The sequence below is a fragment of the Elaeis guineensis genome, chromosome 16 (genome assembly GCF_000442705.2).
Source record: "Elaeis guineensis isolate ETL-2024a chromosome 16, EG11, whole genome shotgun sequence".
Taxonomy (NCBI): Eukaryota; Viridiplantae; Streptophyta; class Magnoliopsida; order Arecales; family Arecaceae; genus Elaeis; species Elaeis guineensis.
Window position 1 is genome coordinate 39,102,964 of NC_026008.2, and position 16,021 is coordinate 39,118,984.

Sequence of the window (16,021 nt, forward strand, 5' to 3'; positions counted from 1 at the left end):
TTATTTATCCAAACAATCAGGGAATTTTATGAAGTAATAATCTTCAATTAAAATTGAAGAAAAGGTATATAGATGTGATATAAATTGCTCGAGAGAGGTCATATAAGAATTTATATCGTTTCCATCCCTCTTAATGAAACTCTGGGAACATGAGAGCCCAATTCCGTTATCCCCAAAAAATGTTGGTATGTGACCAAAAAGGCTGGGATTGTTCAGGAACATTCCCAAGGGACCAAGCATACCAGATATATCACCACCAAAAATCGTCATTCACCCAAGCCAAACCAAACTATACAACTCAGTGGAAGCTCTATCTAGCCATGCCGTTTATAATTTGTCCTTCAGTTTATTTTTTTAATTTTCTTTTTTTTTTCCTTTTTTTTTTTGTGCTTTTTATTTGCCATCTACTTAGGGAGACCAACATTCCAAGCCAAAAAAAGGCAAGGACCTCACTTTATAAAGGACCCTGAGTGTCACTCAATAATTCCCCACTAGCAACCATTTCCCGCAAACTCCTGTGCATCATGAACATGGCCTTGTAATGTGGCCTCTTAGCTTCATATAGACTAAGATCAATCTGATTCTGTGCGGCCAGTTCCTTGCCCATTCTCCTCTCCGTTAGGTTCTCCAAAATGTGACAGATCATTCTGATTCCCAGATGCTGAACTACTAAGAACTTCCTCCGTATGGGTTTGGCCCTGCAAACTATCGTGGCTTGCAGCCCCCTCCCCTAGTCCAACATTATGCATACGAGCTGCCAAAGAATCATAGTTTGATGTTGCTGGAGAGGAAGGCCCGGCAGAAGTACTATATTGATTCAGTGGTGATGGGAGTATCCAATTCACCCAATCATTACGCCGCCTTATTTTCTCACCCTGCATGACAACACAACAAGGAACAATTTAATGGATGTGACAGAAAATCCTTTCACATGCAAAAAGAAAGCTAATGATTCAAGGCATTCATCAGGCCTAAGCACAGGCAACTTTGTTCCTGTTGTCTATCAGCTGGCGGGTAAAAGGAATAGTTTGCAGTAAACCAACACTTATAAACATATCTGAAAGGACAAAACAACAGAACAGGATAACAGAGTTCTTGTTGCTGTACCTGTACTTCCACTATATTTGAACCTCGTATAGTATCTAATATATATGGTATGTTGTTTGTCAATTGCTTGACCTGCAAACATGACACAGACAATTTTGTACTGAATAAAAATGACCTGGAAAGAAATGAAACACAAATCATCAAAGGCAAATCCAAGATTCCTAAATTCAATAGAGGCAAAAACGTTTGTCACAAAAAATATTAAACATGTCACTGCAAGTCTGTAACTAATGGATCAACTCTGCCTGGGAACAACTCCATGGATCCTGTCCACACTTTCATTTTTACGGTATACTTCATAAAGCGTCTTCCTGCTCCTATGGTCGAATATTCTAGAGTAATGAAAGGATTCAAATGTAAGCCTGACCATATTTGCACTACTTTAGTTGTTGGCTGCAAATGCATCCAGACATGATCAACTGAAGAGTAATTACATACAAGACAATTCACTGAACTAATTTGAACTACCAAATTTTCGTGATATTGCTTTAAAGAATGAAATACAGACATACAAATATGAATTTGGAGGTAAAGTGCATAGAACCTCAAGAAGAAAGGTTTTCAACCTCCAAAGAGAGAATAAAAGGAGCTGATCATTGTGTGAGAAGTCATAATTTGATTACAAACAATGGACCGGTTTCCTATCAAAGATCATGAACTGACAAATGTAATTGTGATCCTTATTCAAACTGACTAGCATGCAAGGCTGTAAGCAGGAAAACACAACCATACCAGTTGGGCGATACATCATCATAGACATCAACATAGATGGGGTGGATGGATCACAACTGATGTTAATAAAAGTCAACCAGGAATTGACCATAGAAAAACATTAAAAAAAAAAATCTGAACCAGCTTAAAACTATTCTTGGCAGTAACTCCAAAAAATATATTATCTCATCTTTCGATGTCAACAGACAGATCATACCCCCCGAAAAAGGGTTGCTCAGAATTTCAATAATTTTCCATTTCATGCATTGCAGCTTAATTCTTTAGTATCATTGTCAAATCATCACAAAAGTATTGCGATTATAAACATAAACAGTCAGATGATAGCAAGACAAAATTGCTGCCATACCAGCAGCAAGAGCAACAGAAAAGGGAAAGTTGCTTGGTAGTGCCACACAAAATAAAGATAGACACAAGTTAATACATTATAACACACGTTAACAGCAAAAAGCCAACTGACGAGCTGTGTGAATGTGACACTCCTGACAATTCCCACCCTTAGCATAATTTGGTCTTATCCAAATAGCATACTGAAAGATGTTGACTTGATGCACGTTTCAAGATATTTATTGACAAGTATATTGTACAACAATGACACAAGATGCTTATATCAAGCATCTTTTCAATGAATACTTGACAGACAAGAGCTCGTGCAAAACCTTCATGAGCTTAACATCCATAAGAAAGTAAAGATCTTTGGTCTCTGACTCTCTTGGATGTATTCACACAAGACTTGTATGAATAATTGCTTATATCAAAAAAAAAAAAAAAAAGGTGGTAATCCTTGACCTGAACCTGCCAACCCAACACAAAGTTAGCATGAGGGTTGGCTACAATAGGGTTTGCATCAGAAACGGGTTGACACAACTCACCCATCTTTCAATGGGCTGGTTCGGGTTTAGATGCTTCGTATGCTTGACCCAGATTGACCTGTCTAATAATCAAGTTGGATCAACAGGACTACAAACCACAACTGAAAGTGACCCATGATACACTGTTTAACTGTTTTTAAAAATAACTGTTGATGTTATGTTTATAAATTATTACATGTGAAATTAACAGACTAACATCAGTTCATAAATTATCACCAAGCACTTGCTCTGGCGGTATCACCCCTTGCCCCTTGGGCGAGGGAGTAGGAGTCCGATTCCTGTTGGAGTCAGTTCTCAGGTGGGGTGAGGATAGGGTACATAGTGGGGATTATCCCCTCCTAATCTCAGAAAACATTGATTAATAAATTAACCAGGTTAGCATTGGGATAATCCTGCCAACATGGATTTAAGAATGTCAAGTTAAGTTAGTGTGAAGTAGCACCAAAGGCTACCCAACCTAACCTATTTATTACTTATTAAATGGGCAGGTCAGTTCATATTACCAGTTTAATAAATAGGTTAGGCTTGGATTGTGGAATAGAGACACGGTAATCCTCTCCCCAGAACATGAATATGACAAGGGCCATTAAAGTTTTTTTAAAAAATAATGACAAATCTATGCAATAATGACAGATAACTGATATTCATGCAAGGCTTCACATACAACTAACTCAATTCAACTGATAAAAGAACAACCTCTCTAATAGATAACTATTATTACCATACGAGGTACTCGTCCTAAAGCTCATATAATCTAGAATCACTACTGCCCCCAAGTAAAATTCTATAGGATTGCCTGTAAAACAATCTGAAAATATAACCAAATTCCCATGAAGGAATAGATTTTTATTATCTCCCCCTTCAAAAGCTAAACCGTATTTACATATACAATTAGACACTTTGAAACAAGCACAATTAAATTTTTGGTAATAAGTTAGTTCACAATAAACATTATGTAATGTAAATTTTTTGCTAGTTCTAATTAACCAAATAAAAATAACAATAAAAGAAGAGAGATCAAATGACAGGTAAAACTCCTAACCAAATTGACCATTATCATGAAAGATCCCACCATTCTGTGCATGAAACCACAAGAACCTATAAGCACATTCATATAACACCTGCTCATGAGGAGCCAGAGATCCTACATATGAGAACAAGTCTGGAGCTACCTGCAGAACTATTGAACATCCAGAAACATATCAAAATACATGTGGTCACTACTAAATTGTGTTACTTAACCTTGTCCAAATGTGATCAGTCCAAAAATATCAAAATCTTCATCATCACCTCACAAGGAGACGAATATTAGCTCAGATATTTCCTAAATTTTCAGTGCAGCTTTGTCCTAAACTAGAATATTACAATCCTGAAATAGCCAAATCTTTGACCATCTTAGTTTTTTGAAGTTAAAACCATACTTGAAATGAATGTCTCAGACATCTTAATACCTCTTAATACTGCATGTTGATGCATAAAATCCAGCAGGATAGTAGGGTCCTTTTATCCTTGGTTATTGGGTTGGAAGTAAAATACGACATAACTACATCTGTCCTTTTCAGTTAACGACCTTTGTTAAGCATGGCTTCAAACTTGACTTAACTCACAAAGATGACCCTGGACTTCTTAATACGGCCAGGAATGAAGTTGATAGTCAGGACAAGAGAAAATATAACTGAAAATGAATCATCACACAGAAAGGAGAAAAAAAAGGAAGAATCTATCAGTGAACATATTTTTTCCTCTATCTTTATCCTTGGACTATCAAGAGTCAGCCAATGACCCACAAGTCTATACAAGATTAATCTTAAACACGATCCACTATGACTATCAATGCAAATCAAACTTGAGAAACCGAGGCTATGAAATTTTGTTAGGTAAAGAATGTCATTCAGATTATTGACTTAATTTGAAACAATTGTGTGATCCAACAGAAAATTCACGTCCATATTTTACAGATTAGAATGATGAAAGCTTTTGGAAAATCATAGCATCAAAACTTGGAACTTCATTGTATGATTTGAGGTAGCATTTAAGCTTGGTGTTAAGACCAAATCTTTTTTCCCTTTTTGACAATCAAGAACACATCTTTTTCGCCCTCTATAGAGTGCTTCTCCTGTGCTATCCACATACTCCAACAAATTGTATGGGCCTACTACTCTCATTTCCAATCCACTATAAGTTTGATATTAGCAAACAGTAATAAATTACCGTGCAGATAGGAATTAAACATGACTATAAACCTGAATAAGGAACCACACAACAGGATTCCCAAGATTAACATAATTACCAATCAGCTAATTTGATTGGACAGTGATCATAACAAGGTGAACAAGCATGTTCTTTTGTTATTGTAATATGCCACAAAGGGGAATAAACACACAAAAAAAAGAGTACCTCTAAATGAAGAAATAAAAGATAATCCAATCAAGAATATCATTCAGTAAAATTGTTACAAACACTTCACAACATATGTCTGTGAAGCATTATACCCAACTTTTCACTCTAAAAGTCAAAATACACATTAAAAAAAAGAGAAGGTCCTTCACTTCAGTGTACCTAATGTTAATATAGTTCCTAATGAGTTAGGCCAAATGAAGTAATGGTCTAACACTGAGAAGATAGATGAAGGAAAAGAAGAAAAAGAAACCAAAGGAGAAAATCAATATCGTCAACCACAACAAAACATTATATAGCTACCCAAAAAATTCAAATGATAATCATGATCGTGAGAACTATTGCAATTATTAACCTTCATTGATTCATCCCAGGAGGCAGTAAAAAATATCACATGTCATTTGATTGTGGAAGTCTAAAGCAAGGATCAGGAAGCTCCTCCATGCTAAATGGTATCTTGATACATACTGTACCAGAAGATATCAATATGATACAATGGTTTGCATCACTGTAGTTTCCTGCAAGTTCGTGTTTTTATTGCAGCAGCCTGCACTGGTGCATATGAAACTGATATAGGTTAGCCTTATATGAAGCAATACAATCCTATGCCCTGCTTTCATATCAAAACTGTTTCTAACAATCCTGAATAGCTTCATTCTATTTAGACATTCTGGAACCCTTCCTCGTTGATTTTTTTCTTTTCTTTTTGCATTCTTTTTCGTACTAGATCTATAGATTGTGCATGCCACTGACTAAAAATCTTTGTTCCACATGGGACTAAAGAAATCAAGGTGACTCATGGTACATAAGCTTCTGCAAGTTCCAATAATCATCACAAATATAAGAAAATCTATGATTCTATTTATCAAAAGTTCAGTACAACATTATGTTTGTTTAAATGAATCTACACACTAATACAGACAAATTAGAATTGGTCTATACTTTAAACTCATAAATAATGCAGTATATCTTTGCATGCCAGATGTCGACATAGTCTGTCGACCATATCAGCCTCTAACAGGCATGGGCACAAGAAATAATCCTTGACAACAAGCAACAAGAAATAAAGGGCATGCTATCCTCAAAACTAGAAATAAAGGACCTGTCTATGTTGGATTCACAATATATATTGTTTCAGCAGGTCCTGCAAGGTGCAGGATTGTGCAGCGGTACACGCTATCACGCAACAATTCAGGTTTGACCATGTTGAATAGCTTCAAGATGCTACCATTACCAAACATTAGTTAACAAGTGTCATATAGCAAGGAATGGACCATATGGAAACATGAATCAAGCACCTTGTAGCTATAGCATAATTGCAGTAGGGAAAGAGATAAGGTATGGAACAGTGCAATGTCAAGAAAAGAAAGGCAATTGTAAAAAATGTGAAATAAGAAATGAACAAATTTCAAGTCTCTTTTTTGAAGTAGAGAGTGATTAGGCATGGCACGGAGAAATGTCAAGAAAAGAAAGACAATACTAAAAAAATTAAAACTTTGATATAAGAAACAGAGAAATTTCTTCCAAATCTCTTGTGCTCGAATCCCCTTGAAATTTATCTTCACGTGAAGTAAACTAATTGCAAAATGGATTCCATCCTTTTGCCTCAACCACTTTCCGTGTTCCACAAGAAGTCGGTTTTTAAGCTCCTCAACTTCCTCATTGCATATGAAATTGTCTTAAAGTAGATTTTAGAACACATGCAAATATGTCGGCAATATCAACCAACTAAAGCTTACCACCAAATGTTAAAACTTCACATTTCCAACTAGCCCACCTCCTATAATCCTGGTCAGTCTTATGTCATGTTTTAGCAAGAAAAATGAAATTGAGCTATTTTCTATCAAAGTTCTACTTCCCATTGACTTACCACAAACCCCTATTTTTTTGCTGGAAGACTTACTGAATTTAGTTGATGTCATATTATATTTATCAAATTATTCATGTATATATACATGTGTACACACACACACACACACGTGTATACACATGTCTATATATATACATGTACATATATATCGATTACATGTGTATATACATGTACATATATATCGATATACATGTGTATATACATGTACATATATATATATATATATATATATATATATATATATATATATATATATATATATATATATATATATATATATATATATATATATACATATATATATATATATATATCTCCTTACTTCATTATACTTATTTTGGCTACCCTACTCTCCAGTTGCCAGCCATGAAGCTTGCAGAGCACCTCAGTGGCCTCAAGCCACTATCCTACCACCTGCTAGCTTCGAAAACATTGATCTGTCATGTGCTTTATGTTATCTCTACCTGAACAATATAGATCCAGAAAATCAATAAATTATATAGCATGCATCCTGTAAGGTGTGCGCTCACCTTAGCACTCTCTTCTTCCAACCAAGTTATTACAATGGCACTGTTATTGTAGCTTAGCCCACTCATACATTCAAAGCATGAGTTAAAGATCAACTTTTGGTGCTTTTACACCAAATAGAATGACAACATCAAAAAAATCAAAGCAGATAATAGATTCCTATTACACTTTTTAACCTTAAAGATATTTTGCAAAATTCTTATCCACTTTTATCAATTTAAGATCCTAGTAAGTTAGGCAAAACAAGAAAAAATAAGGTGTAATTTTTTTTAAAAAAAAACTGGACCCAAGAGAATATTACATATGCCATCATTTGATTGTCCCAATGCAACAATACTCAAATCCCACCCTTCCTGAAAAGTACCACAAGGAACAACAGATCATATTAGAATATATATTTTCTAATCCCAAGATTTAAAACTTTTGTTTGGAGCACATTTCCATCCAAACTTAGGGCCACAATCTTCTAGTGGCTCGGTTCATTATATTTGGTTTCATATCAAAAGATATGAACATGATAAATACAAAAATATTTAAAAATTGATACTAGAAGATCTTGAACAAATCCAGGAAGTAAAAAAAATGCCATGCTAATAGTATTTGGTGCGCTTTAAGATTGCAATGTTTTAAGACCATAATATTATATGTTTGAAATTGCACAATCATTCTTAAAAAAGAAATTAGATCTTGTAACTGACTGCCAAAAATGGTTAGGGCACTTTCCCTTGAGAATATGGCATTGGAAATGATACATAAAACCAAAGCAAGAAAAAGCAACTGAAAATAGTGATGAATGAGGTGAATGGAAACAGGTGTCAAAAGAATATGGGAAACAAAAATGAAAAACAATAGGAAGAATTGGGTACTATGCATTCCTCCTTGCACTTTCTTGTATCTCTAAAAACTTCATCCATAGTATTTTCCCTTGCATTGGCAAAACAAATTCAAATAAATCTCACAGATAGATTCCGCAAAAGTCATCAATAACATGGGAAATGGGTCTACAGAAATTGGTAGATAGTCAATTAGAACACCAAAGAAATTGCATGACTATTACATTTTACTAGAATTGTTTTTGAAGGCTTGGCATGTAATCCAAGCGATATTGTGCATAACAGGCTGAGGCCAAGGCAAAACATTTTGGCCTTTCCTGCTTCCTAGTTCATTCAAATGAGCCATAAATAGTAGCATCTCTTTTCAGCCAAAATGTTGAATTATACTAAAAAGGCGCATATAAGAAAAGACAACCTCATTCTTCATTGCAAAGCCAAGCATCAAACATTCAGAAGCACTAAATTAGCAATAATCCATCCATCCTCCAGAAACAAACATAAATGCATCAGCTCCCAAATATGAATGAACTACATAAAAATGGGCCTTCTGCTTTCCATACAAAGCGTTGACTTTCAATTTGTAGAACCAGGTAAGCAACCAAGATCGAACAAATTGCTTAGGAATCACCACTCCTTTATTTAGAAGAAAGAAATCAATACATACATATAGGTAGGGTGGTGGTGGTGGTGGTGGTGGTGGTGGGTGGATATATGTATGCAAATACACACACGTTAATCTTTTCAAAATTTCAATCTTCATACTATCTCTAATTTTTGTTACACATTATCATGATTGTAGACAATCTTATAATTATGGTTCTAATAGTCTAATATGACATACATTCCAATAGATCAACTTGTATTAGATAGTGGTCCTCAACAAGATTCACCGTCTTGGTACCGAATCCTGTACCTGATACCATCCTATTACAGTATTGATACACGGTTCAGTATGGCACGAGATAGCATCCCGGTATAAGACCGGTACGGAATGGTATAGTAGGCCCATGCCAGTGGTATGGGGCAGTAGAGCAAAACATGGTCCTCATTCTAACACCCAACAAATTGGCTCTTTAATCTTCAACTCAAGAAAATTCCTTGCATTGCATCTCTTCCTCAAATAAACTGCCATTCTCATTTTTGTTACCAACCTCAAGAGTCTCTTCACAATTCTGATTAAAACTTCATGATGCCAGTCCAAAAAACATAATTTTAGCACAGCTAGAGTTTATCTGGAAAATAGCTTTTTTTTTTAACCAAAAATAATTTAAATAAACACAATGCCCCTTTCCTTAAGTCTCATTCCACCGAGCGCTACTTATGCAATCCAGATCCAGGTACTCTAATTAAATCTGCTCAAACCTAAAGGAATACAGTGCATAATCATCCACAATAATTTCAAGAATTGTAGTTAAGATATTTAATCTGCAACTCTATTTTTTATCATCACATCTTTCAAGGCCTGCACTAATCTATTTAATAATCTTCATTAATAGTTTCAGAACTCCCAATATCTTCCTCTACCTTGTAACCAAATTTAGTCAACTGCAGGTTTCCTAATTTTCCAACTCCATATTAAGTATATGGCTATCAGTGACTTTCCAAAGTTTCCCTGCTCAACTTTTTAAATCAGGAACACTTACAAAACCCCTCAAAGGCATGCAAGAATAGCCCTCAATCATTTCCTAGGCTCAATAACTGTCTACGACCGTCACAATTAATTACAAGAATCCATATCTTTTCATGTTGGGAACACGAATATATTTAGAAAACAATGATGAATATTAACAATAGACTAAACCACAAGTGCAACAGTATACCACATCACTTAAAAAACACACTGAAGTGAAAAACTGGTGCTGGGCACTTAAACCTTGGCATCAGGGACCATCTCATTTCATTCATCCTTCCAAGGAAAAAATATAATAAGTTACATAAAATCACCGAGACAACTTGAGATTTAAAGTCTGTGTTCATTTTGATTGGAATTGTCTTAATTACAACCTGCATTCATTTTGATTGGAATTGTCTTAATGACAACCAAGCAAAACTAAGCTAATGCTTAAAAGTTAAATATGAATAAGTTGGACAATATCAGTCAGCTAATGGCATCAATCATTTTTTATTCTTTTGTGTAACCAAAGAAAAAAAAGAATCAATCAATTCACTACTTTCCTACCCTGGGAAGCTACAGCCACCAAAATATCCTTGATACTACGGATGTGTGATGGAAAAACACAAATTTGTCTCAATCAATTCCAGATTTTAATGCAAAGGCTCTCTCTCTCTCTCTCTCTCTCTCTCTCTCTCTCTCTGTGATAATTATTCTAGCAAAATTAATCTTAACTAAAGCAAATTTGCACATCCACATTCAAAACTCAATTTATATTTTTTTTATTAAAAAAAGATATTGCAAATTCAGAAAACAATATCTCTATCTTATTTGGACAAAGAACATCAATTAGATTTTACTACTTTATCAAAAGTTATTTAGCTTAAAGCATTAGCACTCATGCCAATATCTCATAATGTTTTTGATTCTTACATCTAGAATTAACTTGACATTAATATTAGTTATGTAACAGTATCTTTGACCCTTCTCTTTCTTAGTTTTCCTAATTGTCTTGTTATCATTAGGAGATCACATGCTGATCATTGGAGTTATCAAACTTCATCTATGCACATGATTATTGGTCATATAATTTATTGTTGGATTTATTTTGGAAGAGCATCTATTAGAAGATATACCAGTTGAATCATAATAACTCACTCTAGATACCCCAATATTGTCAGTAGTAGCAAAATATGACATGGGCTCACAGTGTTTTAGCATCTTTGAAGGTAAGAATTGAACATCGATATATCGTAAAACAAACAAAGGCAAGTCTACACATGCATGACCAGATTGAACTTCATGTCACCAACAATTGCCTTCTGATTAAGTATAAGGAAAAGCTTTACCCATTAAAAAACTGTAAATCCTCGCACCGCAGAACCAAAGATAAAGCATCATACTATTTAAAATATAAATAAGTACACACAAGTGATTATAGGTCCAACTTGGCGGTAAAGGGTAAAATCATATATAGCTGATTCTTCTGAAAATACAATGAAAAAGAAACTAGCAGCTCATATACACTATATTTAAACAAAACTAACAGCAGTTGCACTACATATAAGAGTGACAATGCAAAATCAAAAATCGATGAAAAGAAAACATCAAAGTATTCCAAATTAACTCACTCGATTAAAGCCAGCAATCAATGAGATAGGAACCCAACCCTGGACATCCATCTTCTGCCTCAAGTATATGTCTTTACACAAGTTATCAGAACTGCAAGCAAAATGACAAAAATAAATAACACAAAGTACCAGAACAAGGTCAAATGTTAATTAACTTCAGACTTTCGAAGTTACCTGAAATAATATTCTATCTGCTTCAATAACAAAGCACGCTGATGATCTGCTGCAGGAACAAACATTGTAGGGGGTATTGCATGTGGTACTTGGTGAGCAACAAAAGGCATGTTTCTGAGCGATTCAAGCGGTGGGTGGGCCGGGATGTAATATACAGGAGGAGGAATTTCTGATAAAGAGTTACAGACCATCAAAATAGAGAAACCTACCAAGAGACGAGAGATTGTGACAACCAAAGACCATGTAGCTTACCGGGAAAGCCCATGGGGCTTAAGAAAGGCCGGACCTGTGGATGAGGGGTGACAAATGGTGCTGAAGAAGGTGGAGGTTGCCTGGGGAATGGCCGGGGATGACCCCGATGCTGTTGTGGCGGCGGCAGCATGTGAGCATCTCTCCCACTAAAGCCTCTGGGAGTATTCCAATCCCTCCGGCTACGATAGGCTCCATGATGTGACCCACTACCACCACTGTTGCCCCTGCGATTGCCACTGTAGCCGCCATGGTGATCCCCTGAACCATGTTGCCTAGGTGTGAACCCGTTGCTCCTCGAGCCATGATCCCAATTGCTATTGCTCTTGTTGGGATGATCGGTAGGAGAAGGCTCTGGGCGAGACTGTTTGTCAGGGATGATCGGAGCTGTCTCGGCCGAAGCCGGTGGTGATAAAGGTGTTGGCGGTCCATCATTGGTTGATGCACCACTGCTACTGCCGCCGCCTCCATGAGAATTCGGATTGGATTTCTGGCGGATAGGTGTCGCATGGTTCAGAGTAGAATTAGGGTTTCGGTGATTGGAATTTGGCTTCTGCAAAGGAGACGTGATCGCAAGAACCCGATTCCAAGAAGATCAAAGTCAATAGATGGGTTTCAAGCAACATGCAAGCATGGAAAAGGAATAAAAACTCAAAAAATTTTGCTAAATTACTTTAAAAAAAAAAATCAGTGAAAGAATTAAGGATCGCACCATGGGAGCAGAAACTGATCCATCTGAGAAAGCCTTCAAAGAATCCGACGACGATAATTTAAGAGAAGCCTTGGTAGACTCGGAGAGAGGAGGCCAGGAGTCGGCCCCCATGACGGGGCCTGCCTCATTGAAGCCATTGGACGGCATGTTCCAAGCCGGTTTCTTCCCTCGGGCGGCGGCATTGCCGTTGCTCCCCTGGTCCGGGCTCTCGCACGACGGCGGCGGCGGCACGGAGGACGAGGCCTCGTTCTCCACGTGGGGCGGGGATCGATCGGAGGTCTCCGGGTGGGAGATCGAAGCGGGCCGCGGCGGGGATTGGGACGCGGCCGGGGCGGCCTCGGGCTCGCCGCGGACGACTTGGGCCCAGGGGGTGGCGCCGCCGCCACCGCCGCCGCCGCAGCGGGGGGCGGGTTGGGCGGAGCGGGGGTTCCTGGAGGACGGGTCGGAGGCTGGCGACATCGCGGGGGACGCTAGGGTTAGGGTCCCGATAAAGGATCGGCGAGCTCCCGGAAGCAAAGAGGAGAGAGCGAGAACAAGAAGCGAAGTACGAGAGAGGAGATGGCGGCGGGAGTGAGGTGGGGAATTAGGGGATACTCTGTAGGGTTTAGCGAAATTCTATTTAGCAATGTATGATCCGATGTGGAGCGCGACGGGGAGGGGCGTTACGTCTCTCTCTCTCTCTCCGTCTCTGGGTTCCTTCTTTGCTTTTGAGGGGCGGAAGAGGAGCTGCTGCAGGGGGTGTTTGTTTTTGTTTTTGTTTTTGGTTTTTTTGTTTTTTTTGTTTTTTTTTTGTTTTTTTAATTTATGGTGGCAGGAATTGCCCCCTGCCGTTTCCTCTTTTGACTCTGACCACCTTCTCACCCTCTGTTCAATAAGTTGGGCACAGGTTTGCCGTGTTACTTGCTTAATTTGTGCGCAGATTTGTCGTGTTACTTGCTTTGGTCTGACACCAAGGTTAAGTGCTTTCTCACCTAAGCAATGCTATCTATCTTCCATTGATGTGGCTAGAAGATGACCATTTTGAAAAAAAACAAGAAAAGTGTTAGCAAGGAGGAAAATTAATTTATTGAACTTGATTCAAGAGTATAGACATGCTTTGTTTCATCATGAAGTTGATGTGTATTAGGAGGATTGGTGTGCTTTGTTTTGATCCCATTTCTATTATTTTCTACACATGAGACGTTTAATAGATGGACAAATTATTCATGTTAAACTTCGTGATAACAAGTTTGATGGTTGCTACAAGTTTTAGAGGCATAACGCCCATTACTGAAGTTCATTTACAAGTTCGGAGATTAGAAAATTTGTTCCACATGTTATAGAACTTCACTTGAGACAAAAGGTATGCAAGTCTGACTGATTTGTTCTCACATTATTTTCTTCGTTGCTGTTTATAAACTTACTTAAGCTTTATGCAATTCTTTGGTAAAAGAGAGTCTTAAGCTACTTTCCATGATATTGTCTATCTTGCTTTGGTAGTAATTGGGTTTGCAAGAGCAAAGACCATTAGCTAATAACTAATATATTAGAAGTTAATTATAGTTTATTCAAATGATAGTTAAATCCAAAACTATATTTTTAAGGTAATAAATTTTCAAGTTAGCTAAAAGTTTCATATGCCCCATGTATGTTACGTGAAATCCTTTAGGATGTGTTTGGTTAGGGGTAATCTGGTACAGAAAAATAAATTCCATATCAGATTATCATATTTAGTATGAAAAATGAAAGAGAAAGATGGTAAAAAAATTGATGGACCCTAAATTTATTATTCGAAGAGAGAAGATAAAACAAATACCATGAGAATGTTGATATTTGATAAATTCTTGAGTGATGATAATTTATACTTGATAAAAATATTCTCAAGAAAGCTACATATGTAATCATTGAATTTATTCTGATTCTTTTCAAATCCATTCAATGAAAAGTTTTTGCAAAAAAATTAAGATAAAAATGGTATTATGTAAAGGGCTATGTGATTATAGTCATTATATAAAAATTAATTAGAGATAATAATGCTATCTTAGTATCAAAAAATTATTTTATATTGAAGGATATATTTATAAATTTGATCATATTCTTATATAAATTTATCTCCAACCAAATATAGTAATCTTTTTTCAGTATTATTTTTCAGAATAATTTTTCTACCAACCAAATATAGTAAAAGTTATTTTCCTCCATAATTATTTTTTCAGATAAATGATTCTCAGATTGCATTTGGTAGCTGACAATCTATCCAAATTGCTAGTAATTTAATATGATAATCTGGATTACTGCATTTGGTATACTTTTTAGATGGTAATTCAAATTGCCTTATAGGAAGTAATCTAGATTGCCTTGAGGAGGGGTGACTATCCATAGTACCACTTCTTTAGCAATGTTGCAATAAAAATTCTGGATAAGATTATCCCCTAAAAAATCACATAAAACCCATTCCCCAACCCTCCCCCCACCCCCTTTCGCGTGCGCCCTCGGTCTGCGGCTCCTCCATCTCCCTTTGCTTCCCGCAGCTCCTCCGATCTTGTCTCCCACCACCCCTCTGTGGCTCCACATCTGTCTCAACTATCCCCACAGCTTCACACACACCCACCCTTCAGTGCCAGCGGTTTTCCAAACCCCCTTCGACTCGCCACTTTCCTGCGCTATCACTACACCCACATTACTCCCACCACTTCTCATCAGAGAAAAAGAAGAACACTTAGACAAAATTATTGAGGTTATTTTAAAATTTTGATTTTACATTACCGATAATCTGATTATCATACCAAATATATCAATTAAGATTTTCAGTAATTTTTTTGCAACATTACCTGTGTCCTAATGACAATAATCAATATTACTAGTAATTTAATGATAGCAATCTATTCTGAAGGTAATTCATACTACCTTCTAAGATTGCCCGGTGATGCATACAGAAAAAATTTGATAATTTGATAAATTTATTTTTGTTTGATATTATCAAGATGAAATTGTAAGATACTATATAGTTTCTTGACCTTACCTTGAAATTCTTCTTCTCTCTCGAAATCTTAAGGTAGTTTTGACTATACCATGTTTAAATCCATTTGACATCAACTAAAGTAGTAAGGAGTTGCTAAAGTTTCTTTGGTGATAGTTAATTTAATAATTTTAATTTATGATGTGATGAATTTGCTAGCTAGCTAGAAACTTCATGTGTATAACGTACTTTCCTTTAGGTCCTTCGTAAGTGTCAAACATTTTTTAAAAATCTACTTCATCTGTCAGTGCAACTTCTTTGCAAGGTATAGTAAAGATCTCAGTTTACCAAAAAGAAGAAAAAGTCAAA

General features: G+C 36.5%; 1 protein-coding gene across 3 annotated transcripts; it reads right to left on the reverse strand.

Moving 5' to 3' along the window:
• Positions 1–13,448, reverse strand: LOC105059652 (la-related protein 1C-like). 3 transcript variants are annotated; one of them, XM_010943031.4, is made up of 6 exons: positions 12,715–13,446; positions 12,006–12,555; positions 11,754–11,922; positions 11,580–11,670; positions 1,108–1,179; positions 1–875 (listed from the first exon to the last, which is right to left on the reverse strand). In XM_010943031.4, the coding sequence occupies exons 1-6, from the start codon at positions 13,171–13,173 to the stop codon at positions 573–575; spliced, it is 1,644 nt and encodes a 547-aa protein (XP_010941333.2). In that variant the 5' UTR covers positions 13,174–13,446; the 3' UTR covers positions 1–572. The 3 variants fall into 3 exon arrangements, with proteins under 3 accessions (XP_010941333.2, XP_073106279.1, XP_073106280.1); XM_073250179.1 differs by having other exon boundaries at positions 737–875; positions 1,108–1,222; positions 12,715–13,448; XM_073250178.1 differs by lacking the exon at positions 1,108–1,179 and having other exon boundaries at positions 12,715–13,447.
• Positions 13,449–16,021: the final 2,573 nt, after the last annotated feature.